General features: G+C 41.1%; 1 protein-coding gene across 3 annotated transcripts in view; it reads left to right on the top strand.

Moving 5' to 3' along the window:
* Positions 1–25,917, top strand: part of ss18 (SS18 subunit of BAF chromatin remodeling complex) — a 62,557-nt gene extending 36,640 nt beyond the window's left edge. The window contains exons 8-11 of one of the 3 annotated variants that reach the window (XM_060913677.1): positions 3,301–3,423; positions 12,852–12,982; positions 13,431–13,493; positions 24,587–25,917. In XM_060913677.1, the coding sequence (XP_060769660.1) occupies positions 3,301–3,423; positions 12,852–12,982; positions 13,431–13,448 (272 nt within the window). In that variant the 3' untranslated portion in view covers positions 13,449–13,493; positions 24,587–25,917. The remainder of the gene's footprint in view (positions 1–3,300; positions 3,424–12,851; positions 12,983–13,430; positions 13,494–24,586) is intronic. The other 2 variants (XM_060913671.1, XM_060913683.1) reach the window with 2 other exon arrangements.
* The last annotated feature ends 579 nt before the right edge of the window (positions 25,918–26,496 follow it).

Below are 26,496 nucleotides of genomic sequence, written 5' to 3'. Positions count from 1 at the left end.
CATGTCAGGGCCGCGGATGAGTTACTCTCCCCTGATCAACGGAGTCGGCGGGGAATTTGTAGTTATTATCGGTACAAACAGCGCGAATCACAACTTAAATGAGTGCGGTTCAGTTTGACATTATTGTCAGTCCGTTAGATAAACATTTAATTTTATTAAAATTGAAAATTAATATTTAGAGCCTGTGGGCTACAAAAATAATAGTCATTAAAGTAGTCGGCTGTACGGCCGGCAGCCGGCGCTTGTGGAAAGCCCTGCATTCCGCGCAGAATATAGAACTGAATCAGCTCTGCGCATGCGCTGTGAGGCACAAAAAAACGGCAGCCACCATGAAGGAAGGAGATCCGGAGTTTTCAAACATTTGCTTAAGTGTGAAATCGCAAAATGGTATTCCAGCGAACAACAAAATAGTAAAGATTCAGAAAAACAAATCATTCAGTGATCATTTTAATAGTGTAATTTCATCCGAACTCGGCCTAACGCTCGATTTAGAACTACAAAAAGTCCGTGTGTCGGACAGTTTAAGTACCTTTGTAAAAGTTTTGCAAATGTTGCAGTCAGCATTTAAAATGCTAACTTAAAGTTTTTGTACAAGTTTCAGTTGATTAAACTGTCATTTTATTAAATGTGTCTGCTTTTGTAATAAAAAAGTACTGAAAGAAAAAGCAAACACAGCATTGCGATTTCTTATCCATCCATAAAAAAAAAAATCCCTCCCTCCCGACTGAAAATTTTTTTGCTCACCCGGTGGGCAGGAAACGGATTTTTTTTTAAGGACGGCCTGAACACAAAACGAGGCGGCTCACTACCGGAAGTGACGTCTATTGCAAACTAAGAACTGCTGTTTAAATGTAAGAAAATTAACAGTTATTCCACGAAATTGAGTCGTACATGAGCTGATAGCTGATGAAGAGCGTAGCACCGAGTACGACCAGATTGAGTGGAGTAACTGTTTTATTCTGTCCACATTCACTGGATTTTGAGAAACGGGGCATTTTTATTTCGATTTTTTTTTTTCAAATTCGATAAATAAAAACTTTTATACAAAACATCCAACAAAATCATTTCCGCTAACCGGCGAAATGACAGGAGCAATTTGTGAAAAAATGTGGCGATGATGATGATTCTTGAAAAAATAATACGTTCTCACCATCAAATACTTTCATTCCGTACTTTGTTGTTTTTATTTTGTCCTCGGTTGGTTCAGCAAGACGCTCCACCATTCTGTTTTTCCTCTCCTCGCAATATACGAGCTGATATCCTAGGAGTCGAGTAGCCAATCAGAGCACACGATTGCTCATATCCAGTGAATGTGGATAGAATACAGTGGTGCTTGAAAGTTTGTGAACCCTTTAGAATTTTCTATATTTCTGCATATGACCTAAAACATCATCAGATTTTCACACAAGTCCTAAAAGTAGATAAAGAAAACCCAGTTAAACAAATGAGACAAAAATATTATACTTGGTCATTTATTTACTGAGGAAAATGATCCAATATTACACATCTGTGAGTGGCAAAAGTATGTGAACCTTTGCTTTCAGTATCTGGTGTGACCCCCTTGTGCAGCAATAACTGCAACTAAACGTTTGCGGTAACTGTTGATCAGTCCTGCACACCGGCTTGGAGGAATTTTAGCCCATTCCTCCATACAGAACAGCTTTAACTCTGGGATGTTGGTGGGTTTCCTCACATGAACTGCTCGCTTCAGGTCCTTCCACAACATTTCCATTGGATTAAGGTCAGGACTTTGACTTGGCCATTCCAAAACATGAACTTTCTTCTTTAACCATTCTTTGGTAGAACGACTTGTGTGCTTAGGGTCGTTGTCTTGCTGCATGGCCCACCTTCATGCAGTGCTTTCCTTTCTCCAATCATAGCATTTCTCATTTAAACCAAAAAGTTCTATTTTGGTCTCATCCGTCCACAAAACATTTTTCCAATAGCCTTCTGGCTTGTCCACGTGATCTTTAGCAAACTGCAGTCAAGCAGCAATGTTCTTTTTGGAGAGCAGTGGCTTTCTCCTTGCAACCCTGCCATGCACACCATTGTTGTTCAGTGTTCTCCTCATGGTGGACTCATGAACATTAACATTAGCCAATGTGAGAGAGGCCTTCAGTTGCTTAGAAGTTACCCTGGGGTCCTTTGTGACCTCGCCGACTATTACACGCCTTGCTCTTGGAGTGATCTTTGTTGGTCTGCCACTCCTGGGGAGGGTAACAATGGTCTTGAATTTCCTCCATTTGTACACAATCTGCCTGACTGTGGATTGGTGGAGTCCAAACTCTTTAGAGATGGTTTTGTAACCTTTTCCAGCCTGATGAGCATCAACAACGCTTTTTCTGAGGTCCTCAGAAATCTCCTTTGTTTGTGCCATGATACACTTCCACAAACATGTGTTGTGAAGCTCAGACTTCGATAGATCCCTGTTCTTTAAATAAAACAAGGTGCCCACTCACACCTGATTGAAAACACCTGACTCTAATTTCACCTTCAAATTAGCTGCTAATCCTCGAGGTTCACATACTTTTGCCACTCACAGATATGTAATATTGGATCATTTTCCTCAATAAATAAATGAGCAAGTATAATATTTTTGTCTCATTTGTTTAACTGGGTTCTCTTTATCTACTTTTAGGACTTGTGTGAAAACCTGATGATGTTTTAGGTCATATTTATAATATCACCAGCCTCATCCTGCATAAACTCCGGTGCCTCATGTGCTGGAAACGAAAGCGTGTAGAGAGTTACGCCTGTGGTTGCACTTTAATAAGATGTCGTCATGGAAATGATCGAGCACGCACGTACGTACTTGTACAGCGGACATCAGGCAGTCCTTCACTCGAGCCCAGGACATGCTTGTGTACAAACTCCTAAAAGAATATGCGACCCAGGCCGCCTTCGAATCCCGAAGCGCGTTGTGGATGCATGCGACCCGCTTTATACCTCGATTTAGAGTTATCCGCTGAGGTACTGGAGTATGATAGACTGAAATGAAAGATGATCCGAGAGTGCCATCTAGTGGTCATTCAGCAAACAGCCATGAGTAGTAATGTGGAGAGTGAGAGAGAGAAAGGGAAAAAAAAGTAGGAATTAACGAGGAAGAGATTTAGTATTGAGATTTCTGCGGTCTTGATTGTAGCAGTCCGATATTGTGGGGATTGTCTTTGTGTTAAAGGTTGTTTATTAATTAAGGTGTACTTTTGTATATGCTCTGCTCCGGTAATCATCATCATGATGATCATCGGTACCCTGCTCTCTCTCTCTCTCTCTCTCTCTCTCTCTCTCGTGTGTGTGTAGGAAACTCGCAGTATGGTCAGCAGCAGGAAGCCTATCAGCAAGGCCCCCCTCAGCCACAGGGCTACCCAGCACAGCAGCAGTACCCAGCGCAGCAGGGCTACCCGGGCCAGCAGCAAGGCTACGGTGAGCTCCACAGCACCGCCGCTCTCTCTCTCTCTCTCTCTCTCTCTCTCTCTCTCTCTCTCTCTCTCACACACACAAAAGTAAAAGGCTTCAGGCTTTGTTTGCACCAAAAAATGTCACGAGAACAGCACAAGGTGAATGTGGTTACCGGATTTGTTCCGCCATTCATCCTGAGAACTAAGAAAGGGCTCGAGCAGGAAGCTGTGCACAGAACAATCTGAAAAGCGATCGTTTCCTATCCCTAACTCAGGTTTGATTTTTGCCAGAAGGGGTTAATGCATTAATGCAACAGCTCCACCTCTATGGAATCAATTTTGTGCCAAAATGTTCATACAATACTTTTGAAATATCAAACAAAAACGATAAATCAAAATACAAAAAAAGAAAAAAAAGTCAGTTTTTTTAGACTGGCAAACAAATTATTCGTGTAATCGTGCAAAATATCAGTATGTTCCTCTTCAGAAACCTTCTATTTTTGTTCCGCGTCTTTCTCAGTTTTGTTTGACGTAATTTATTTTGGTTGCGATTCCAGCTTTCTCGTTTGCGCTCCCTGACTTTTTGCTTGCAGTTTTGGCACAAACTTCCCGTGTGGGCGGGCTGTCCAGGAACGCATTCCCATTGGGTAACTTGTGTTTGACTGACAGCTACGCTCAGCCATTCCCTACTCGGATTCTGGCGGACTGTTTGACGAGTGACCGATCCATTGACGGTAAACGAGGATGGAGTGGACTTCAGTGGCGACTATGATACTGAATTAATTCAGCAAAGTGTAAGTGCGGGACAAATGTGTTGCAGTAGTGCACATTATGCAGGTGTTTCGTGGCAAGTAAAATGTTAGCCTCAGCTCCACTACCCAATATAATAGCTGTCTTGCTAACGTTAAACACACCTGCATAATGTGCACTACTGCAACACACACAACACATTTGTCCCGCACTTACACTTTGTTGAATTAATTCAATATCATAGTCGCCACTGAAGTCCACTCCATCCTTGTTTACCGTCAATGGATCGGTCACTCGTCAAACAGTCCGCCAGAATCCGAGTAGGGAATGGCTGAGCGCAGCTGTCAGTCAAACACAAGTTAGCCAATGGGAATGCGTTCCTGGACAGCCCGCCCACACGGGAAGTTTGTGCCAAAACTGCAAGCAAAAAGTCAGGGAGCGCAAACGAGAAAGCTGGAATCGCAACCAAAATAAATTACGTCAAACAAAACTGAGAAAGACGCGGAACAAAAATAAAAGGTTTCTGAAGAGTAATAGACTGATATTTTGCACGATTACATGAATAATTTGTTTGCCAGTCTAAAAAAATTGACCTTTTTTTCTTTTTTTGTATTTTGATTTGTCGTTTTTGTTTGATATTTCAAAAATATTGTATGAACATTTTGGCACAAAATTGATTCCATACACCTCCAGCAATAGGAAGCGTGCAATGTTGAAGGCATTTTAAAGTGCACATCACGGGTAAATTCAGGAGCGAGATCAATGGAATTCTCCTATTTTATATTAAACTTTGGTGAAATATCTGTCACATTTTGTGCAATTTTTTTTTACCTTGTGCAATACCAGAAAAATTCAGTTGAAATCAAGCCATTTGAGTTGAATTGGTCCGCCTCTGAAAAAACTCGGCATTTGGATTTCCCGGCAAACATTGATTTTCGTGACGTCGCGTGCGGGACGCCTCCCTCTGAATCCTACGTCAGCGCTGGTTTGTTTATGAGAAAACTACCTGGTGGTTTTCTGCAAATTTCTTCAACGTTATCGCGTAATTATTAAAATGGTTAACAGATGTATCGTAGGAGGGTGTAGCAACACCAATCTTGATGGGATTAGTACTCATCGTTTCCCAAAAGACCGGACAATGAGAGAGAAATGGGAGCGCTTGGTCTACACAGGCTGTGCACTGAAACCGTGCAAAGCTCTCGCAGCCTCCTGGCGACGTCACGATTCTGGCTCCAGACTCCCTTGGGATTTTTCCAGACGCGTTTTATTTTATTTTTTCTGCTGTAGACAGATAGCCTTGTGCAAAATCACCCTTCTGGATGAGTGTGTAAAGGGACATACTTTCATATAAAAAAAAAAAATTGAAGTTGAAACGAAAAAATTGAAACGAAATTGGTCCAGAATCTGCACTTTAAGCAAATCATTTGTAGTCGTTTACCGTCGTCATTGGATACAGCTAAATCTTATTAATTAACTAACTATTAGCCCAAGAGCATTAGCTCAAAATTGAGTCCAACCCGGAACAAATTAGTAACAAGCTGAATTTTTCAGAATATGTTCAGAATACCCTTAGGAATAACATACTAAAAGTCCCCGGGAATCCACCTTGTGCTCTCTGAGAAATTCAAGATGGCGTCCAAAATGGCCGCCGATTGGAGATTTTTCAATATCTCAGGGATAAAACATAATATAAATGCAATTAAAATGTTCAATTATATGTTCTCTCATACAAGCAATGCAAATTCACCATTGTCACACTGTTAAAATTAAAATTAACCAAGATTACAAGGTCATTAATGTGGAAATTACATGGAATTTGATGGTTGACATGATTGACAGATTAGCTTAGTAGGCTACCTACATACATGAACATAATGCAAGACAACAATTAGACATCAGTTTCCTTAATATTTAGTGCATCTTTAAGCTTTGATAAAATATTAAAGGGAAATTAAATTTGAGAACTCTATCTTCTAAAACTACAATGGCAAGCTGTTTCAGTACACTTCAACATTCCGGCGACTTTCATGAGAAAAAGGTCTGCCTCAATAAAAGCTCTTGCTTATAAACAATGAGTAGACTTAAACACTTCTCAGTGCCTCAGTTGTAACGCTTGGACCTTTGTCGTACCATCAATGAAGTAGGGAATTTATTCAAGCTTGTTTAAGGGTGGAAAAAAATTAATCTTTGAGTTTCTAGCGCCAGTCTTTACTACTAGCAATGCCAGTGTGTTCAGACAAAAAAATGACTAAACTTAGCACGACCTTTTAAAAATGACTGAACTCAGCATTAGGGCTGCACGATATCAGAAAAATATGCGATATTCGATAACATGACCAGGGCTTTGAACCAGAATTTTTTTCCTATTGGTTCGTTCCGAACAGAAACGGAATTTTAACGTTTCCGGTTTTGGGTTCCACCATTAAATAGACGTTCCCGAACCGGTTAGAACAAAAAAATTTCGTTCCCGGAACGGTTAATTACGTTCCCTGTCAGCTGTTTAACAAATGGCTATAAAATTATGTCTCTGTCTCATCCAGCTTAAGCCAAATGTAGGCTAATTCTATTACAACCTTCATTAAATAAGACAAGAAATAATTCAAAACAATTATTATTTCAAATGTTGGCGATTTGGATTCTCAGTATGTCTTCCCATCTACACAAACAGAAAAAGTGCCAAAAATGAAAGAGAATTCGTTTAGTGTGTTACCAAAGGCTAGTCAGGCCCTATAGAGGGCTACCGCATGACGTCACCGCGCCGCGAGATTTTGTTAGGCGCCATATTGGAAGACCAAGTACACATCTATGCAAGTACATACATACATAAAACAAACTACACCTGAAATGTAGCCAGGGCCGGTTCTGCCCTAATCTGGACCCGGGTGCAACATCGCGCAACCCCCCCCCCAAAAAAACACCAGTCTAAATCAGGACAACCATCACATAACTATAACCATTTTATATCAACTATTTTAACTAAATGGGCTATAATAAATAAGCCTGCAGGCAGCCACGGCGGGCTGCCTCAGAAAAGTAACCATTCAATGACAACTGAAAGCCTGCAGCCACGGCGGGCTGCCTCAGAAAACTAACCATTTGTCCTACCTTAAAACTCGTTTTGCATTTTCTGCCTCCTTTTTTGTATTTTCGACCCTCCGTTTATTTTCTTTCCTTTTCTGAAAACCCGATTTGTGTCCAGACATTTTGTTCTGCTACCAACGAACTAACTCGTCAGGTCTCGTCTCTCGAGCCCGCGATGATTCCCGTGGGAAGGGCAACAACTGATACATTTTTACAAACAGCCAATAGGGAGGTTGCAACGTTCAGGCTCTTCTTTGCTCAGACACTCAGTAATTCACTTACTCACTTATCACGTGGAGACGTGATAGTAGTCCACCCTCCCGCTCTCTCCATTCAATCAGCGAACGTCACACAGGAAGTGAACCCCAGCGGGTCATAGAAACTTGCGCAGGAGAAGAATGACTTATTTGTAGGCTACGGAAACTTTGAGGAATGAAATAAAAACCGGTATTAACCAGTTACCATTATTTTTAATAAGCGTTTCTGTTCCGGAACATAAAAAATAATAAAGTTTCTGGTTTCGTTTCTGTTCCATGTGAAATAGAAAAAGTTCCCGGTTTTCGTTTTCATTCCTTGAACCGGTTCAAAGCCCTGGTTAATACACAATGTAATTAATTCACACATGTTGGAATTTACTCTCCTACCCTACAAAACATATATTCTGACCTTTTAATTGCATTAACATTTTGTTTTGGGCCTGAGATGTGGGCAGATCTCCATTTGGCGGCCATTTTGGACGCCATCTTGAATTTCTCAGAGAGCACAAGGGGGATTTCCGGGGACTTTTAGTATGTTATTCCTAAAGGTATTCTGAACATATTCTGAAATTTTCAGCTTGTTACTAATTTGTTCCAGGTATAACCCTATTACTCCTGGGCTATATGGCTGTACCTGAATGTAGTTCCAGTCTGAAGCAGAAACACCACAGCTGTAATCCGGACTAGAATATCGCTCGGCCCCGACACCCAGGGAAATAAACGCATGCAGCTTAGGAATAGCCACGGAAGCTTTTTCCAAGTAGTCGCACATTATCCCGGGTCGTACTGTACAGCTCGGACTCCAAAACAACCCGTGCTCATACTCCGGTGGCTGATATAATACAGATATGCCGCTTTTCCACTACCAACGCGGCTGAGTCGGGCTGAGCCGTGCCAGGCTGAGTCGAGCTGAGTGGGGCTGTTGGAGTTGCATTTCGACTACAACCGCGCTGAACCGTGCTGGCTGGAAGTGGGTGGACACATTGGGTGGAGTTAGCGAAAGTGGGTGGATGTAAGCGGCGCAAACAGTGACATCAGTGACCTTTTAAGCGGTAGTCTCACGACCCGGATAGTAAACAATAAACATGGAGGACATGGAGTCGTTAGTGTTGCTGGTCTTGGTGCTGTGGCTTGTTGTCACCGACAACGCCAACAGATACTGGCAAGAGCGTATAGATGAGGCGAGGCGCATAAGGCTTCATAATTCTCGTAATTCGTAATTCTCCTTCTTCCGGGTTTACGGTGTTTACAGATCCCAGCGTGCTCGCGGGGCGTGTGGGGGCATGTGAGGACACTCCTCCTCACCAATCAGTGCACAGGGGAGTGTCTGCTCACGCCCCCAGCCTCACTCGGCACGGTTTGGCTCGCTTCAGCCCCACTCCAAAACCGTGCGAGTTTTGGGTGCTAAGCAGGGCTGAAGCGAGCTGAGTCCTGCTGTTCTGAAGTAGTCGAAACGCGAGCCGTGTCGGGCTGAAGCGAGCTGAAAAAGGGTAGTGGAAAAGGGCCAATAGATCACAGAAATAGAATAATAATAATAATTTTAAAAAACCAGTGTGGTTACGGATTTTAATCCGGACGACGCGTCACGGATAAAGAAGTCTAAAACGGTTAAATGTTTGGGCTGCCGAAGTTCATAATTAAAATGTTTCTTCGTATCCGTGAATAAAAGATCCGCGCTTTGTGTTATATATGTTTTTATTTTCCAACAAAGACGCCCAGGAAAATAGCAGATGACATCACGTGTAAACAATTAGCCGATTTGTTTATTGCATCAGGAAAAATGGCTCCAGAAGCAAATCTCACCGATACGGATAAACTGATAAACCCAGGCCTGGTCTGAGCACCAACCATATAACCTGCAGGGGACTGATTTATTTATAGCTATCATTCTAGTTGTCGGTATTGTGGGTCCGGGCCTTTATACACCATAATATTTGAGTCAAATTGCTCATACAGTGGTATGCAAAAGTTTGGGCACCCTTGCTGAAAATGTCTGTTACTGTGAATAGTTAAGTGAGCAGAAGATGAACTGATCACCAAAAGGCGTAAAGGTAAAGACGAGACATTTCTTTTCTGCAAGGTTTGTGTATTATTCTTATTTTGGACAATTGGAGAGTTTAAAAAAAAAAAAGAAAAGGAACAGTATGCGAAAGTTTGAGCATCCTAATGCATTTGAGTTCTCAGGTAACTTTTACCAAGGTTCCAGACCTTAATTAGCTTATCGAGCCGTGGCTTGTTCAAATTCTTCGTTAGGAAAGGTCAGATGATGCAGATTTCAAAGCTGTATAAATTCTCTGACTCCTCAAACTTTGTCCCTAAAATCAACAGCCATGGGCTCCTCTAAGCAACTAACGAGCATTCTGAATAATAAAATAATTGATGCTCTCAAAGCAGGAGAAGCCTACAAGAACGTAGCAAAGTGTTTTCAGGTAGCTGTTTCCTCAGATTGTAATGTTATTAAGAAATGGCAGTTAACAGAGTGAGGTCTGGAAGATGAAGCAAACTTTCTGAAAGAACTGCTCGTTGGATTGCTAGAAAGTAGGGCTGCACGATTATGGAAAAAATGATAATCACGATTATCTTGATCAAAATTGTAATCGCGATTATTAATCACGATTATTCTTGATGTTAGGGAAATCACTTAAATTTTATTTCACTATATTCAAACAAACAATATGAACAGCTTTCAGTGCAGAATGAAATTTAAAAGAGAAATTCTGATTTCCAAATGACAAATAAATGAAATTTATCCAAGAAATTACCAAAGGATGAAGGAACTGAAAACTCAATTGCAACAATTACATAGCATTATACTGAGGCCTACAAGTTTTTAGCTAGAAAGAGCAGCCTATCAACATGCTCTGGCTTTAAACATGAGCGAAGGCAGGTCACAGCATTGCCTCCAGCGCTAAATAGTCTGTTGTTCCGACATAGTTAGCTTTTCTCTCTCACCTCAATCTGCTACCTACTCTCACACTATCACCCCTTGAAGAAGATACCGCTGCACTGAAGCTCTGCACACTTGGCCAGTGTTGCCAGATGCTGCTGACGTTTTCCAGCCCAAAATATGTTCAAAACCCGCCAAAATGCACTTAAAACCGCCCAATCTGGCAACACCGCAATTGGCTTGCTTGCTTATTTAGGCGGAGTAATGAAACCTTACATGCGTCGGTTCGCCCCCTAATGGTTTGGCGGAGTACTGGTCAAAAAGTGCTTGATCAGATATGCAGCAGAGCTCGCATTTTAAATGGAAATAAATTGCGATTTTCATTTAATTTAATCGTGGCAGCCAAAATCGCGATTTTCGATTAAATTCGATTAATTGTGCAGCCCTACTAGAAAGGCAAATAAAAACCCCTGTTTGACTGCAAAAGACCTTCAGAAAGATTTAGCAGACCCTGGAGTGGTGGTGCACTGTTCTACTATGCAGCGACACCTCAACAAATATGACCTTCATGGAAGAGTCATCAGAAGAAAACCGTTCCTGCGTCCTAGTCACAAAATTCAGCGTCTGAAGTTTGCAAATGAATATCTAAGCAAGCCTGATGCATTTTGGAAACAAGTCCTGTGCACTGATGAAATCAAAATAGAACTTTTTGGCCACAGTGTGCAAAGGTATGTTTGGAGAAAAAAGGGTGCCAAATTCCAGGAAAAGAACACCTCTCCAACTCTGAAGCATGGGTGTGGATCAATCATGCTTTGGGGTTGTGTGGATTCGAATAAATACCAGCAAACTCTGGGAGCAAACATCACACCATCTGTAAAAAAGTTGAAGTTAAAAAGAGGATGGGTCCTACAATAATACGATGATCCAAAACACACCTCAAAATCTACAACGGAATACCTCAAGAGGCCCAAGCTGAAGGTTTTGCCCTGGCCCTCACAGTCCCCTGACCTAAACATCATTGAAAATCTGTGGATAGATCTCAAAAGAGCAGTGCATGCAACACAGCCCAAGAAACTTGTAGAACTGGAAGCCTTTTGCAAGGACGAATGTGTGAAAATCCCCCAGGTAAGAACTGAAAGATTATTAGCTGGCTACAAAAAGTGTTTACAAGCTGTGATACTTGCCAAAGGGGGTGTTACTAGGTACTAACCATGCAGGGTGCCCAAACTTTTGCTTCGGGTCAAAAGAAGAAAATAAATTGTTTTTGCTTAAAATATAAAGGCAATGAGTCATCTTCAACTTGATTAACTGTTCACAGTAACAGCAATTTTGCCCAGGGGTGCCCAAACTTTTGCATACCGCTGTAAGTGAGGCCCCGATTGACCCGTGTATGATTTTTACGATTTGTGTCCCTCTTTCCTGCTTTATCACCTCGAGCAGCACCCGGATTAAACCGAAAGGGAAAGGACACCGGACGGGAAACGGCCTCGTCTGGTTCCGCTAGTTTGATTTGCGAGCCGGTTGAAAGGGTGTGGGCGGGGCTGTGGTCTGTTCAAAAATGAAGAGCCGCTGCTTATCATCATAGCACACGTCTGAAAATAGCCGTGTCATCCGCAGAGGGTTTGCGGTAATTTTTTTTTCTTTCCTTTTCCTCGTCCGCCTGCCCGCTTCAGAAATGTTGGCGCCTCTGGATCGAGTCGTATTAATAGTTTCTGTGCAACTTCATGTGTTTACAAGAAGGAAAGGTGGCCAGGTTACGGCTCCAAACGAGTGACTGCGAACGTTTCGTCTTCCCCCAGCCTTTTTTTTTTTTTTCCTTCTCTTTCTCTCCCCTGTCTTCCTCGCATCTTGTCAGCTCGTCTCTCCTGCTCCTCGCTCTGGCTGGGCTCGAGGCTGCTCACATCTTCATAATGAGCTGGTGGAGAATCACGCACACACCGCAAAGCTGCGGGCACCATCTGGAAGACGCTCTTCCAAGCGCCCACAAGGTTAAGATGGGCCAGTGCACCTAATGATCCTGCGTGGGCTCGTTTTCGAACGAGCAGAATCCGAGCGAGCCCAGCACGCCGCGTAATGGCCAAGCGCTCCGCCGGCCCACGTCACTCTTAATGAGCCTGGGCTTTTTTAAATCGAGCTTTATGGACTCCTTGATGTCGGGCCACATTAGCAGGGCAGCGCGCTTCTCATGGGTCCGCCGCCGTCATTATACGCAGCCGAGTCCGGATCCGGCCTACATCCTCCTCCTACTCGTCTTCCTCTGAGCCTGTGCGCTGATTGATTTGCTCTGCAGCAGCGTTTTTTTTTTGGATTCACACTCTAGCGTGCACCGACGACTTTGATATAGAACTTTGGCCAACAATTATAACGAGGAATGAAAACGTATGCGGTGAAAGTTGACCATTGCGCAACTTTTGAATAATAAGCAGATGTATGAGGGACTGGTGTACGCTGACGTTTCTCGCCCTGCTCGTCTCGTAGGGCCTTCTCAAGGTGGTCCCGGACAGTACCCCAATTACCCACAAGGCCAAGGGCAGCAGTATGGAGCGTATAGACCACCTCAGCCTGGTCCTCCACAAGGCCAGCCACAGCGCCCGTACGGTTATGACCAGGTAAGTCGGCAAGACCAGAGAAAGGAGTTCGGGCTCTTAGAGGGTTTGTAATAAGGGAATTGGGAAGTCTGTGATTTCGGAGCACTTCAGCCCAGTCTTTCGTGGCGTCCAGGTCGTTCGATTCCTAATAGTAGTATTTTCTTCACCACCATCCTTCGTGTTCTTTTTCCGTCTCCAAGGTCTGTCTAAACCGCGACAGAACAAACGTCCGGACTCCTAACGCCGATCTAGACTGGGCCGAAGCGGCTCGCTCTGTCCTGTGTTTAAATAAATACCAAAGGGTGCATGTGAATCTCATATCCAGTGACGTGTAAAAAAAGGATTAAAGTCACTGTGCCACCACGTCAGAAGCTGGTCCTCTTGTTGCCTCTGTTATTCCTGTGTATTCTGTGGCCCTTGGCGATGGGGCCACTCTGTTCCTTTCACATCTCTATGTTTGAACATTCAGGGGCACATGAGGAAATAACGGACCGAGTATTTCAACCCCTGACTAGATGTTTAAGAAGCAAAGGTAACTGCTGCTGTCAAGTGTTATCAGATCCAGACATTTAAACTCCTGGACTTTTTTTTTTTTTTTAATTTTTAAATTTTTTTTCCTTCCCCCCCCCCTCCTTTCTCCTCTTCCTCCACACCTCCGCTCTTTCCCGTTCCTCTTATCTTCATTTTCTTTATTTTTGGTCGTGTATCTTACATTGTTTTGTAATCAGGGGTCGAAATAATCCTCAGGTCCTCGTTTGAAACAAATGAAAAGTGAGATGTTTTGCTCAGTGGAAGGAAGGAAGGAAGGAAGGAAGGAACACACTCGCAGCCAGCTTTCGCATCTCTCGTTCTTAACACTCGATTAACAGCACAGCCGTGTCTGTTTGTCAAGCTGTTAAACCCCTTTTTAGTATGTAAAATACTGAAAATATGTGGGGAAAAAAACATATGGCCAAAAGGTAACCTTCATAACACGTCTGTATTTCAGTCTCTCTTATTCTTTCTCTCCTAAACTGCTCATGTAAAACCGTGTCACTCATAATGCATCACCATCCTAACCTCTTCTGCCTTATTATATTTGATATAAAAAGAAATGGATGTATTAGAACTGTGTTTCAGCATCTTGTTTATAAATTGTTCTGTGTCGTCTGTTGTTTTGCTCCCCTCACGCCGAAGCTCTTTTCATTCCATAAGCTGAGAAGCGATATACGGCTGATTGAGCTCGCGCAGTTTCACGGGTATGACAGTTATTACACCATTGACCTTTTCAAAATACAGTTTTGCGGTGTATTTCTGCCTCTTCCTCTGTTTCCTGCCATTTCCGGAACCCAGTGGCCCGCAAATCTCTCTCAGAAAGACAGGAAGTGATCAAGGGCTGCAACGGACTTATTCTGGTGCTGGAAATGAAGAGTCGTACTCTGTTTAATAGCGTAGAATAGCAAGTTAATAATTTAAATAATATAATTTATGGACATCATGATATGAATATACATTAATACAATAATAAATTAGTACTAAATGAGTATTGAGAGTATTTTTTTTAATTAGTTAAAAAAAAATTTTATGAGGAAAAGAGCCTAGTTGATGCCACTGTGGGTTTTATTTATTTATTTATTATTTTTAGGAAAAGGAAAAAAGCCTCGTTGGTGGCACTAGTTTTTTTTTTATTTTATTTAATTTATTTATTTTTTTGAGTTAAAAAAAGCCTACTCGGTGGCACTAGGGGGTTTTTTTGTTTGTTTTTTTAAAGTAAAAAAAAAAAGCCTAGCCGGTGCCACTCGGGTTTTTTTTTTTACAGTTAAAAAAGAAAAAAAGCCTAGTTGATAGCACAAGGTGTTTTTTTGTTTGTTTGTTTATTTATTTATTTTTTTTTAGTAAAAAAAAAAAGCTTAGTTGGTGGCACTAGGTATTTTTTTTGTTTGTTTTTTTAAAGTAAAAAAAAAAAAGCCCAAGCTGGTGCCACTTGTTTTTTTTTTAAGTTAAAAAAGAAAAAAAGCCTAGTTGGTGGCACTAGTTTTATTTATTTATTTATTTATTTATAATTTTTTTGAGTAAAAAAAAAAAAAGCCTAGTTGGTGGCGCTATTTTGTTTGTTTGTTTTTTAAATTTAAAAAAATGCCTAGCCGGTGCCACTCGGGTTTTTTTTTAAGTTAAAAAAGAAAAAAAGCCCAGTTGGTGGCACTAGGTTTTTTGTTTGTTTGTTTTTTTAAAGTAAAAAAAAAAGCCTAGGCAGTGCCACTCGGGGTTTTTTTTTAGTTAAAAAAGAAAAAAAAAGCCTAGTTGGTGGCACTAGTTTTTATTTATTTATTTATTTATTTTTGTAAAAAAAAAAAAAAACACCTAGTTGGTGGCACTAGGGTTTTTTTTGTTTGTTTGTTTTTTTTTAAAGTAAAAAAAAAAATCCTAGCCGGTGCCACGCGTTTTTTTTTTTTTTTTAGTTAAAAAAGAACAAAAAGCCTAGTTGGTGGCACTAGTTTTTATTTATTTATTTATTTATTTATTTATTTATTGAGTTAAAAAAAAAAAGCTTAGCCGGTGCCACTCAGGGTTTTTTTTTTTTTTAAGTTAAAAAAAGAAAAAAAGCCTAATTGGTAGCACAAGTTTGTTTGTTTTTATTTATTTATTTATTTTTTAAGTTAAAAAAAGCCTAGTTGGTGGCACTAGTTTTTTTTTTTTTTTTTTTTTTGAGTTAAAAAAAAGCCTACTCGGTGGCACTAGGGTTTTTTATTTGTTTGTTTTTTTAAAGTAAAAAAAAAAAGCCTAGCTGGTGCCACTCGGGTTTTTTTTTTAAGTTAAAAAAAAAAGCCTAGTTGGTAGCACAAGGTTTTTTTTGTTTGTTTGTTTTTAGTGAAAAAAAAGCTTAGTTGGTGGCACTAGGTTTTTTATTTGTTTGTTTTTTTTAAGTAAAAAAATAAAAAGCCAAGCCGGTGCCACTTGGTTTTTTTTAAGTTAAAAAAGAAAAAAAGCCTAGTTGGTGGCACTAGTTTTATTTATTTATTTATTTATTTTTTGAGTAAAAAAAAAAAGCCTAGTTGGTGGCGCTATTTTGTTTGTTTGTTTGTTTTTTAAATTAAAAAAATGCCTAGCCGGTGCCACTCGGGGTTTTTTTTTTTTAAGTTAAAAAAGAAAAAAAGCCTAGTTGGTAGCACTAGTTTTTATTTATTTATTTATTTATTTTAGTTTAAAAAAAAAAAAAAAGCCTAGTTGGTGGCAGTAGGTTTTTTTGTTTGTTTTTTTAAAAGTAAAAAAAAAAAGCCTAGCCGGTGCAACTCGTTTTTTTTTTTTTTTTTAGTTAAAAAAGAAAAAAAAAGCCTAGTTGGTAGCACTAGTTTATTTATTTATTTATTTAATTTAGTTTAAAAAAAGCCTAGTTGGTGGCAGTAGGTTTTTTTTTTTTGTTTTAAATTAAAAAAAAAAGCCTAGCCGGTGCCACTCGGGTTTTTTTTTTTTAAGTTTTTTTTAAAGTTTCAACCCCGTGTTTCACGAACAGGACGCATATTCCACTTGATCCTGCCTTCTCGTAAGCAAGTGATAAGTCGCTCATGCACGTACCGTTACATTACAGGCTTTTAGCGGACGCTCTTATCCAAAGCAAAGCACAACAGGACCCTGACGCACCCACAGCAACGGATAGCCCAGGTAGCAGTTGGGGTTTAGTTTGAGCCCCTTGCTCAAGGGCACTTCAGCCATTCCTGCTGGTCCAGGGAATTGAACCAGCGACCTTTTGTTCCCAAAGCTGCTTCTCTAGCCATTAGACCTCTACTGTTGTAGATCCAGCATGGGAAACTGGACATACACTTCATACACGCACGTCATGTTCTGGTCCCTTTTGAAAGCAAGATTAACTGTACGAGCTGTGAGCACTTCCCAAATTAATCTCTGCTCCGCCCTTCCCAACTTTATTTTTCTTCATAATGTCTCTGTAGACATGCAGTGAGCAGTTGGATGAAACCACAGTCCAAAATTTTCTTCCATTCTGCACAAAAGGTAACTGGGAGCGAATCGCAGACGGTTCTGAGGAATCGTTCCAGCCGCTCGGATTCGTCCGTCTCGCTGCGCCAGACGTGATTTGTACCGAGAAGGTATCAATTCAGACGTCACTTGTCGCTTTGACACCGATCCAAACGGCCGATTTGAGGAGCAACCCGTTCCTTTAAACGATAACGAGCCACTGCTGACCCCGCCCACTAAAAGGTGTAGCAAAAAGGCCTCATAACTTTGATTATGGAGTGGTTTAGTACGGGACTAACAGTGAATGTACATAGTGTGTCTGGGTTTTTTTGACTAGTTTAAAAAAAAAAATTTAAATGGCCATATTAGTTCGAGAGAGAGGGTCAAGCCATGAGTGGAGATACTCAGATGAGGGGGCGGGGTTATTCTAACGAGCTCCACATATGCCCCTTTTCCACCAAAGCAGTTCCAGGGCTGGTTCGGGGCCAGTGCTTGGTTTGGAACCGGGTTTTCTGTTTCCACTGACAAAGCACTGGCTCTGTAGCCTGGGCCCGCCCATCCTAAGCGTGATGCAACACGAGGGCCTGTTGCGAGCTTAGTCTGGCCAGGCAAGCTATCTACAGCTCTTCCAAGCTCCCGAAAAATCGGGAACCAATCAACTTTGAGCATCTCCAACGGCCCTGGGTAGAGGCGTGTTCAAGGCAGTGACGTAGTAGAACTGCGACCGGAAGCCATAGATTGTTTACAGAATCTATGCCGGAAGCGCTTCATTCACGCTTCCGCGTCTATTACGCATAGATGCTGTATTGAAAGCATTCAACGGGAAGTTCTCATTGAAAACGGAGCAAAGAGCAGCCCTGGAGGTATTTATTGAAAGGAAGGACGTTTTCGCCTTGCTCCCGACCGGCTTCGGTAAGAGTTTAATCTACCAGTTAGCCCCGTCGCGTCGCATACGTCAGAGGAAAGAGTGATGTGATTGGTTTAAGCTTCATCACAGCCTTTTCTGGCTTCGACCAGTAGCAAACTGAGGCATTTCAGGGAGGCGGGTCAACCACGGGCTCTGGGAAACGGTTGGGCTTAATATCTTGGCCAGACCAATAGCTTGGAGAGCTTTGAAGTCGCGTTAGCCAGGCTACTGGCTCTGGGGCCAGAAAAACCGGTTCCAGGCTAGCACCAACTCTCTGCTGGGCCAGAGGAAAGAACCGCTTACGTCAGCGGGGGGGCGGAGTTGTTAAGACCAACAACAATAACAAGACCGCGAAAGATCGGCATTTTTAAGCGACGAGAAGCAGCAGCTGTACAAACGCGAAGTCATCCATTATTATTATTGTTGTTGTTGCTGCTGCTGCTTCTTCCGTGTTGTTTTTGCTTTGATATTCGCGCCAAGGTTTATGCAAACGTAGCGACGTAACTGACGTATACAGCGACGTAATGACGTGGCTTCCCTTAGCACCGCAAGCTATGGAAAAGCAAACTGGTTCTCAGCTGGCCCGCAAGTTGAACGAGTTGTGAACCAGCACCGGCCCCGAACCAGCCCTGGAACTGATTTGGTGGAAAAGGGGTAATAGAATGAAGAGACGAGGCTGAAGCTGGTGTTACTGGTGTTGAAGCTCGTGTTTTCTGAAATTGGCCGAACGGCAGGAACTGCCCGGGTGCCTTATTTCAGAGTTTGTGAGTTCACAGAGGAAAAAAAAAAAGGAACATGCCTGCTTTAAGGATAAGTTGCAGCAGTTAATAAGTGAGGAGTGTTTGGTGATGTTCTTTTCCTTTAGGTGTCACTGTGTACCACTGTCATACTGTGAAACTGTGGATTTTTTTTTTTCTTCCTCCCCTTTATGGACAGGGTGCTTCAAAGAAATGTGATATAATTTGAGATGTAAATATCCCAGAAACTACACTACCGTTCAAAAGTTTGGGGTCACTTTGAAATGTCCTTATTTTTGAAAGAAAAGCACTGTTCTTTTCAATGAAGATCACTTTAAAGCAGACCTGGGCATTTTACAGCCCGCGGGCCGCATCCGGCCCTTTGGTTCATTCTGACCGGCCCGCGTAAGGTTAATTAGAAATTACAAAATAAACGTATTTTCTAATTTTACCTCATGCATGGACTGAGTGCGCATTGCTTTTATTTTGAAGTTGTGTTCAACAAAAACGCAATGCGCGCGACATGAAATCCCACGAAACCTAATCCCGCGATAACTACTTCCGTAATTTGTCCAGACCAACCACAAACTTGTACGTCATCCTTCAAACGGTCCAGCCAATCACGCAGTGCGACGTCACCAGCAAGCGCCGGAGCCCGAGCCGATCTGTAGATCTGATACCTACACCGAATCGACTGATGATCATCCGTCATCTCCACCTCAGACATTCAACCTGACTCTGATGCACTCGTTAAAGACCAACAGAGACGAGATTTCTCTCACTGAACAAATAAAAAACACCAAATGAGGTGATTAGACTACAAATGTGGGCATCATTATTATAATATTATGTATCTTGCTTGATATTTGGAGTAGAAAGACAATATTGTGATGTCTTTATTGTGTTTTGGGGTGAATGTGACTGGAAAAAAATGGTACAAGCGTTCACATTTTGTTAACCATTGTTTTGGGAAATTTGATTGAATAAATGACATATTTTTTGTAAGGCAACCTCGTTTTTTTCCATACTCTTACCAGTCTTAGCAGCTTGTAAAAACAAACAATGTTATTTACTGCTTTATATAAAGAAATACAATTAATATTATGCAGAATTGAGTTCAGCCTTTTGGTCCGGCCCTCCACAAAATTTTCTGTTTCTCATGTGGCCCCATGGAAAAAATAATTGCCCACCCCTGCTTTAAACTAATCAGAAATGCACTCTATACATTGCTAATGTGGTAAATGACTATTCTAGCTGCAAATGTCTGGTTTTTGGTGCAATATCTCCATAGGTGTATAGAGGCCCATTTCCAGCAACTCTCACTCCAGTGTTCTAATGGTACAATGTGTTTGCTCATTGCCTCAGAAGGCTAATGGATGATTAGAAAACCCTTGTACAATCATGTTAGCACAGCTGAAAACAGTTGAGCTCCTTAGAGAAGCTATAAAACTGACCTTCCTTTGAGCAGATTGAGTTTCTGGAGCATCACATTTGTGGGGTCGATTAAATGCTCAAAATGGCCAGAAAAATGTCTCGACTATATTTTCTATTCATTTTACAACTTATGGTGGGAAATAAAAGTGTGACTTTTCATGGAAAACACAAAATTGTCTGGGTGACCCTAAACTTTTGAACGGTAGTGTGTATAGTCCAGGCAAATGAAACTGAACAGGCTCCATGTTGAGCAATGTAAGATTGATTTATTCCTTAAAATTTGAATAAGAAGTTCAAAAGCTATGTGGATCCCATGAACGATTTCAGAAATGTTCAGTGTTCGCAAACTCGCTCGCTCGCTCGACCGTCTCCTCTTCCGATGCTGGCAGTCGTCCAGATCCTTTTTGCCCCGCACACACAGACAGCCTTCCTCTTTGAACTTTTTGTGTCGCGTCCAAATCTGCATCGCAGTCGATGCATTCTCTCAGAGTCGTTCGAGTGTACTCGAACACACAAAACGCCTTTTCTTTTCCAGTCAGTCAGTGGCATTTCTGTCGACCAGAAAAGATAACAAAAAGCATAAAATTTTGACCTGTTAAAGGAGTATCAAAATTCCCATTGTATTAAATAGAGGAATGCATTTTCGATAGCTGTTTTGTCACTGCTATAACAAGTCATGAGTGCTCTGTAATATGTCAAAGCAACGGCCGTAAACGAGGTTCAGCGAGACATCGTAGGACGGAAGCAAAACGTACAGCGGAAACCAAAGTGACCGACATCCGTGCCCGAAATCGCTCAATCGTTCCCTACTCCCGAAAGAGGGAATTACTTGATAGAGGACTATATAGTGAGCTCGTTGGTAAAATGAAAAAAAAAAAAGTTTTCGGACACTACTCCATCGCTCAATTATAAACCGTGCCAGATCAGTCGGCTAGTGGGTTTTCAAAATAATAAACACACACACACGTGTTTTTGTGATAAATCCATATTATACTGAGCGCATTTCCTACATTAATCAATACAGAGTAGCTGCATCTTTCTGTTCTTTTAAATCAAGGCTGAATCCTTTCTTTCTTCTTCGCCGCTGCCTTTTATTAAATCACATTTGAGACTTTTAATTTGATTTCTTTCAGCGTGACCGCAATGCATGATGGGATATATTGCTTTGGTTAGTGAGCATCGTTGTACACTGCTTTTCGTGATGATACTTTGCACTATGTAGGGTGTAAATAAGCCTTACTAAGGTTTCAGACAGCGCTACAAAATGGCATCCTCACTATATAGTGCCCTATAGGGAGTGATTTCAGACACGGGTCGCCAAAAGACGCGCGCGCCGTCTTTGGAATGCTGACGTAATCAAGCCGGAAGTTTTGTCTGTTTTGATAGCGATCAGGAAAGTTTGAAAAAAGCAGGCAGTAAACTCGTTTTTGTGTACGGAAGCCGAGAGAGGCCCTTCATATAATCCTTTTTTTTATTCACCTTGTTATCCCGAGATAACGACATAATTAATTCAGGATCTCGAGAAAACAACAAAACAATTATTCCGAGATCTCAAGTAAACAGCTGAGAAATGGTTCATTCAGGTGCGCCAAGAGACTTGTGATATGCTGACTTTGGGGCTATTTCTCATTCTGTATAGACGCAACTTTGGTCATTAGAATGTCTGGAATAATCGATCACCTAATAAGGCAATATTTTGATCAGGGGTTGACACAGGGAGAGATTGCATCAAGTCTTTTAATAAGGGATAACTTCAAAATTAGTCCGCGGCACCTCCGCAGAAGACTGGCCCGGCTTCGTCTCTACCGACGGAGATACAGTGATCCAGCTGAGATCATGAAATAATTGTTTTGTTTTTTCGAGATCACGGAATGATTGTTTTGTTTTCTCGAGATCTCGAATTAGTTGTGTTGTTTTCTCGAGATCCTGAATTAATTATGTCGTTATCTCGGGATAACGGTTTTGTTTTCTTGATATCTCAAATTAGTTGTGTTGTTTTCTCGAGATCTTGAATTAATTATGTCGTTATCTTGGGATAATGGTTTTGTTTTCTCGAGATCTTGAATTAATTATGTCGTTATCTCGGGATAACGGTTTTGTTTTCTCGAGATCTCGAATTAGTTGTGGTGTTTTCTCGAGATCCTGAATTAATTATGTTGCTATCTCGGAATAACGGTTTTGTTTTCTCGAGATCTCGAATTAGTTGTGTTGTTTTCTCGAGATCCTGAATTAATTATGTCGCTATCTTGGAATAAAGGTTTTGTTTTCTCGAGATCTCGAATTAGTTGTATTGTTTTCTCGAGATCCTGAATTAATTATGTCGCTATCTCGGGATAACGGTTTTGTTTTCTCGAGATCTCTAATTAGTTGTGTTGTTTTCTCGAGATCTTGAATTAATTATGTCGTTATCTCGGGATAACGGTTTTGTTTTCTCGAGATCTCTAATTAGTTGTGTTGTTTTCTCGAGATCCTGAATTAATTATGTCGTTATCTCAGAATAACGGTTTTGTATTCTCGAGATCTCGAATTAGTTGTATTGTTTTCTCGAGATCCTGAATTAATTATGTCGCTATCTCGGAATAACGGTTTTGTTTTCTCGAGATCTTGAATTAGTTGTGTTGTTTTCTCGAGATCCTGAATTAATTATGTCGTTATCTCGGAATAACGGTTTTGTTTTCTCGAGATCTCGAATTAGTTGTGTTGTTTTCTCGAGATCTTGAAATAATTGTCGTTATCTCGGGATAAGGGTTTTGTTTTCTCGAGATCTCGGATTAGTTGTGTTGTTTTCTCGAGATCTTGAAATAATTGTCGTTATCTCGGGATAAGGGTTTTGTTTTCTCGAGATCTCAAATTAGTTGTGTTGTTTTCTCGAGATCCTGAATTAATTATGCCGTTATCTCGGGATAACGGTTTTGTTTTCTCGAGATCTCGAATTAGTTGTGTTGTTTTCTCGAGATCTTGAAATAATTGTCGTTATCTCGGGATAACGGTTTTGTTTTCTTGAGATCTCGAATTAGTTGTGTTGTTTTCTCGAGATCCTGAATTAATTATGCCGTTATCTCGGGATAAGGGTTTTGTTTTCTTGAGATCTCGGATTAGTTGTGTTGTTTTCTCGAAATCTTGAAATAATTGTCGTTATCTTGGGATAACGGTTTTGTTTTCTTGAGATCTCGAATTAGTTGTGTTGTTTTCTCGAGATCCTGAATTAATTATGTCGTTATCTCGGGATAACGGTTTTGTTTTCTTGAGATCTCGAATTAGTTGTGTTGTTTTCTCGAGATCCTGAATTAATTATGTCGTTATCTCGGGATAACGGTTTTGTTTTCTCGAGATCTCGAATTAGTTGTGTTGTTTTCTCGAGATCCTGAATTAATTATGTTGCTATCTCAGAATAACAGTTTTGTTTTCTCGAGATCTCGAATTAGTTGTGTTGTTTTCTCGAGATCCTGAATTAATTATGTCGTTATCTCGGAATAACGGTTTTGTTTTCTCAAGATCTCGAATTAGTTGTGTTGTTTTCTCGAGATCTTGAAATAATTGTCGTTATCTCGGGATAAGGGTTTTGTTTTCTCGAGATCTCGGATTAGTTGTGTTGTTTTCTCGAGATCTTGAAATAATTGTCGTTATCTCGGGATAACGGTTTTGTTTTCTTGAGATCTCGAATTAGTTGTGTTGTTTTCTCGAGATCCTGAATTAATTATGCCGTTATCTCGGGATAAGGGTTTTGTTTTCTCGAGATCTCGGATTAGTTGTGTTGTTTTCTCGAGATCTTGAAATAATTGTCGTTATCTCGGGATAACGGTTTTGTTTTCTTGTGATCTCGAATTAGTTGTGTTGTTTTCTCGAGATCCTGAATTAATTATGTCGTTATCTCGGGATAACGGTTTTGTTTTCTCGAGATCTCGAATTAGTTGTGTTGTTTTCTCGAGATCCTGAATTAATTATGTCGTTATCTCGGGATAACGGTTTTGTTTTCTCGCGATCTCGAATTAGTTGTGTTGTTTTCTCGAGATCTTGAATTAATTATGTCGTTATCTCGGGATAACAAGGTAAATAAAAAAAGATTATATGAAGGGCCTCTCGCGGCTTCCGTATTTGTGCAATACTTCGTTTGGGGAAACAGTTTTCAAAATGGTGGCGCTAACACGTCACGTTTCGAAGTCTCGTGAAGCTCATGCGGATAAGCGACGCCTGCCGTGGAACGAACGAACGAACTAAATTCAACACGGCTAAAAATCGAACAGGCCGATCAGTCTAATATTTAGTTGCCAATACGGGTCACGAAAACATAATTGAACAACACGTTAATTAAGAAATAAAGCGAGTTGAAAAATGACTTGGCGACGGTATTAGATTGCGAAATGATATCAAATTTTTTTTTGAAACACCCTGTACATTCCAAGAGTCGCCAATCAGTGAAAAGATCCTCTCACACACACACGTACAGTACGTCTGTCATGAATGTAGCTGAAAATGCTGAAGTGTTTCATTAACAGCCAGCGTGAAGCCTCTTGAAGCAGCAAAGGTGACATCGGAGGCTAAAGTGAGACGCTGACATTTGTTACTTTTTTTTTGTTTGTTTCTCGTCATCCGCAGGGTCAGTACGGCAACTACCAGCAGTAAACGAGAGACGCTCTTCTTCCTGTTAGAGCGTCCGCACGACGCTTTCCGTCTTTCTGGACCTGCGGAAGGGCTACGGCTCTCTGAGACTCCCTCTCCCCTTTTCTAAATTACGAAGAGACGGATATCTCTCTCTCTCATACACGCATACAGAAAATCCCTAACACACTTCTTCTTTTTGTGCATAACTCTTTCAGACACACCGTGACCGCTGGATGAAACTTGGACAGTACATGTTGTTGTTGTTGTGGTTTTTTTTGTTTGTTTTTTTCCCCCTTCCTTCTCAGATCACACAGCAAGCTGTAAATCTCATTACTTATTCCTATAGTGACTCTTTCTGCTCTTTTTTTTTTTTAACCCCCCCCCCCTTCGGTTTTAGCATCTCCAAAGCCATCTCGAAAGCAGTAATGCCTTAAAAAAAAAAAAAAGTCGTCGTAGTCAGAGCGGCCTTATTTTAACTTCCACCAAAATAAAATAAAATAAATAAAACACCCCAGGGAGGGGGATTTCGATATCCTGCAGCACGGAGTTGTCTTCCTGCCGCAGTACGTTAGTCACCATCTCTTCGATTGCGTGAAAGTTTATCTAGCCGAAGCAATAACCAGGGGGAAGGGGAGCGGCCCAGAGAGATGATCTTGCACAGGGAATATTCTTCTTACATGTCAAGGTCAAACTTGTATAATGTACAAAATGTATTTTATGCTTTCTAGATAGAGCTTACTTTGTACTGAGGATTTGGAAACTTTAGCTCGAAGCGTCGTACTTTTTTGTCGTCGAATGTCTTTTAATTAGGTTTTCTTTCTTTTTTTAAAAAATTAATAATTGTCGTCGTCCCTTCCTTCTCAAGCGTAATGTCTTTGGTTCCTCGCAGCCATGCTGAACCTTGATTAAACCCATCTGCTACTCTGGTGGTTCACGTATTAATTGTCCACAAGGGAGCACTTCGTTTTTAAGTGCAACGACTCGGCTGTACACTGAGAGGAGGAGGAAAAAAAAAAACACCCACCCCAGCTCCGAGAGTGGACAATCAGGAGTCGCGTTCAGATCAGAGTTAAAAGCACCATCAGGTTCGAGCAAAACGATCACCCGTTCGTTTATTTTCGACAGATTTCAAGAGTTAACGTCGCCTATTCGCGCCGTCAATTGTCGAGATTACCGTACATCGTCGACGCGAAGAAAAGCAGATGGGTTTTTATGGAATCAATTTTGTGCCAAAATGTTCATACAAAAAAAGAAAAAAAAAGGCAATTTTTTTAGACTGGCGAGCAAATTATTCGTGTAATCGTGCAAAACAGTCTATTACTCTTCAGAAACCTTTTATTTTTGTTCCGCGTCTTTCTCAGTTTTGTTTGACGTCATTTATTTTGGTTGCGATTCCAGCTTTCTCGTTTGCGCTCCCTGACTTTTTGCTTGCGGTTTTGGCACAAACTTGACGTGTGGGCGGGCTGTCCAGGAATGCATTCCCATTGGCTAACTTGTGTTTGACTGACAGCTACGCTCAGCCATTTCCTACTCGGATTCTGGCGGACTGTTTGACTTCAAGTCCACTCGATCCTTGTTTACCGTCAATGGATCGGTCACTCGTCAAACAGTCCGCCAGAATCCGAGTAGGGAATGGCTGAGCGTAGCTGTCAGTCAAACACAAGTTAGCCAATGGGAATGCATTCCTGGACAGCCCACCCACACGTCAAGTTTGTGCCAAAACTGCAAGCAAAAAGTCAGGGAGCGCAAACGAGAAAGCTGGAATCGCAACCAAAATAAATTACGTCAAACAAAACTGAGAAAGACGCAGAACAAAAATAAAAGGTTTCTGAAGAGTAATAGACTGATATTTTGCACGATTACACGAATAATTTGTTTGCCAGTCTAAAAAAAACTGACTTTTT

Source organism: Neoarius graeffei, chromosome 1 (genome assembly GCF_027579695.1).
Source record: "Neoarius graeffei isolate fNeoGra1 chromosome 1, fNeoGra1.pri, whole genome shotgun sequence".
NCBI lineage: Eukaryota > Metazoa > Chordata > Actinopteri > Siluriformes > Ariidae > Neoarius > Neoarius graeffei.
The sequence above is the reverse complement of the archived record's forward strand: the minus strand, read 5'-3'. Positions and strand labels throughout refer to the sequence as shown.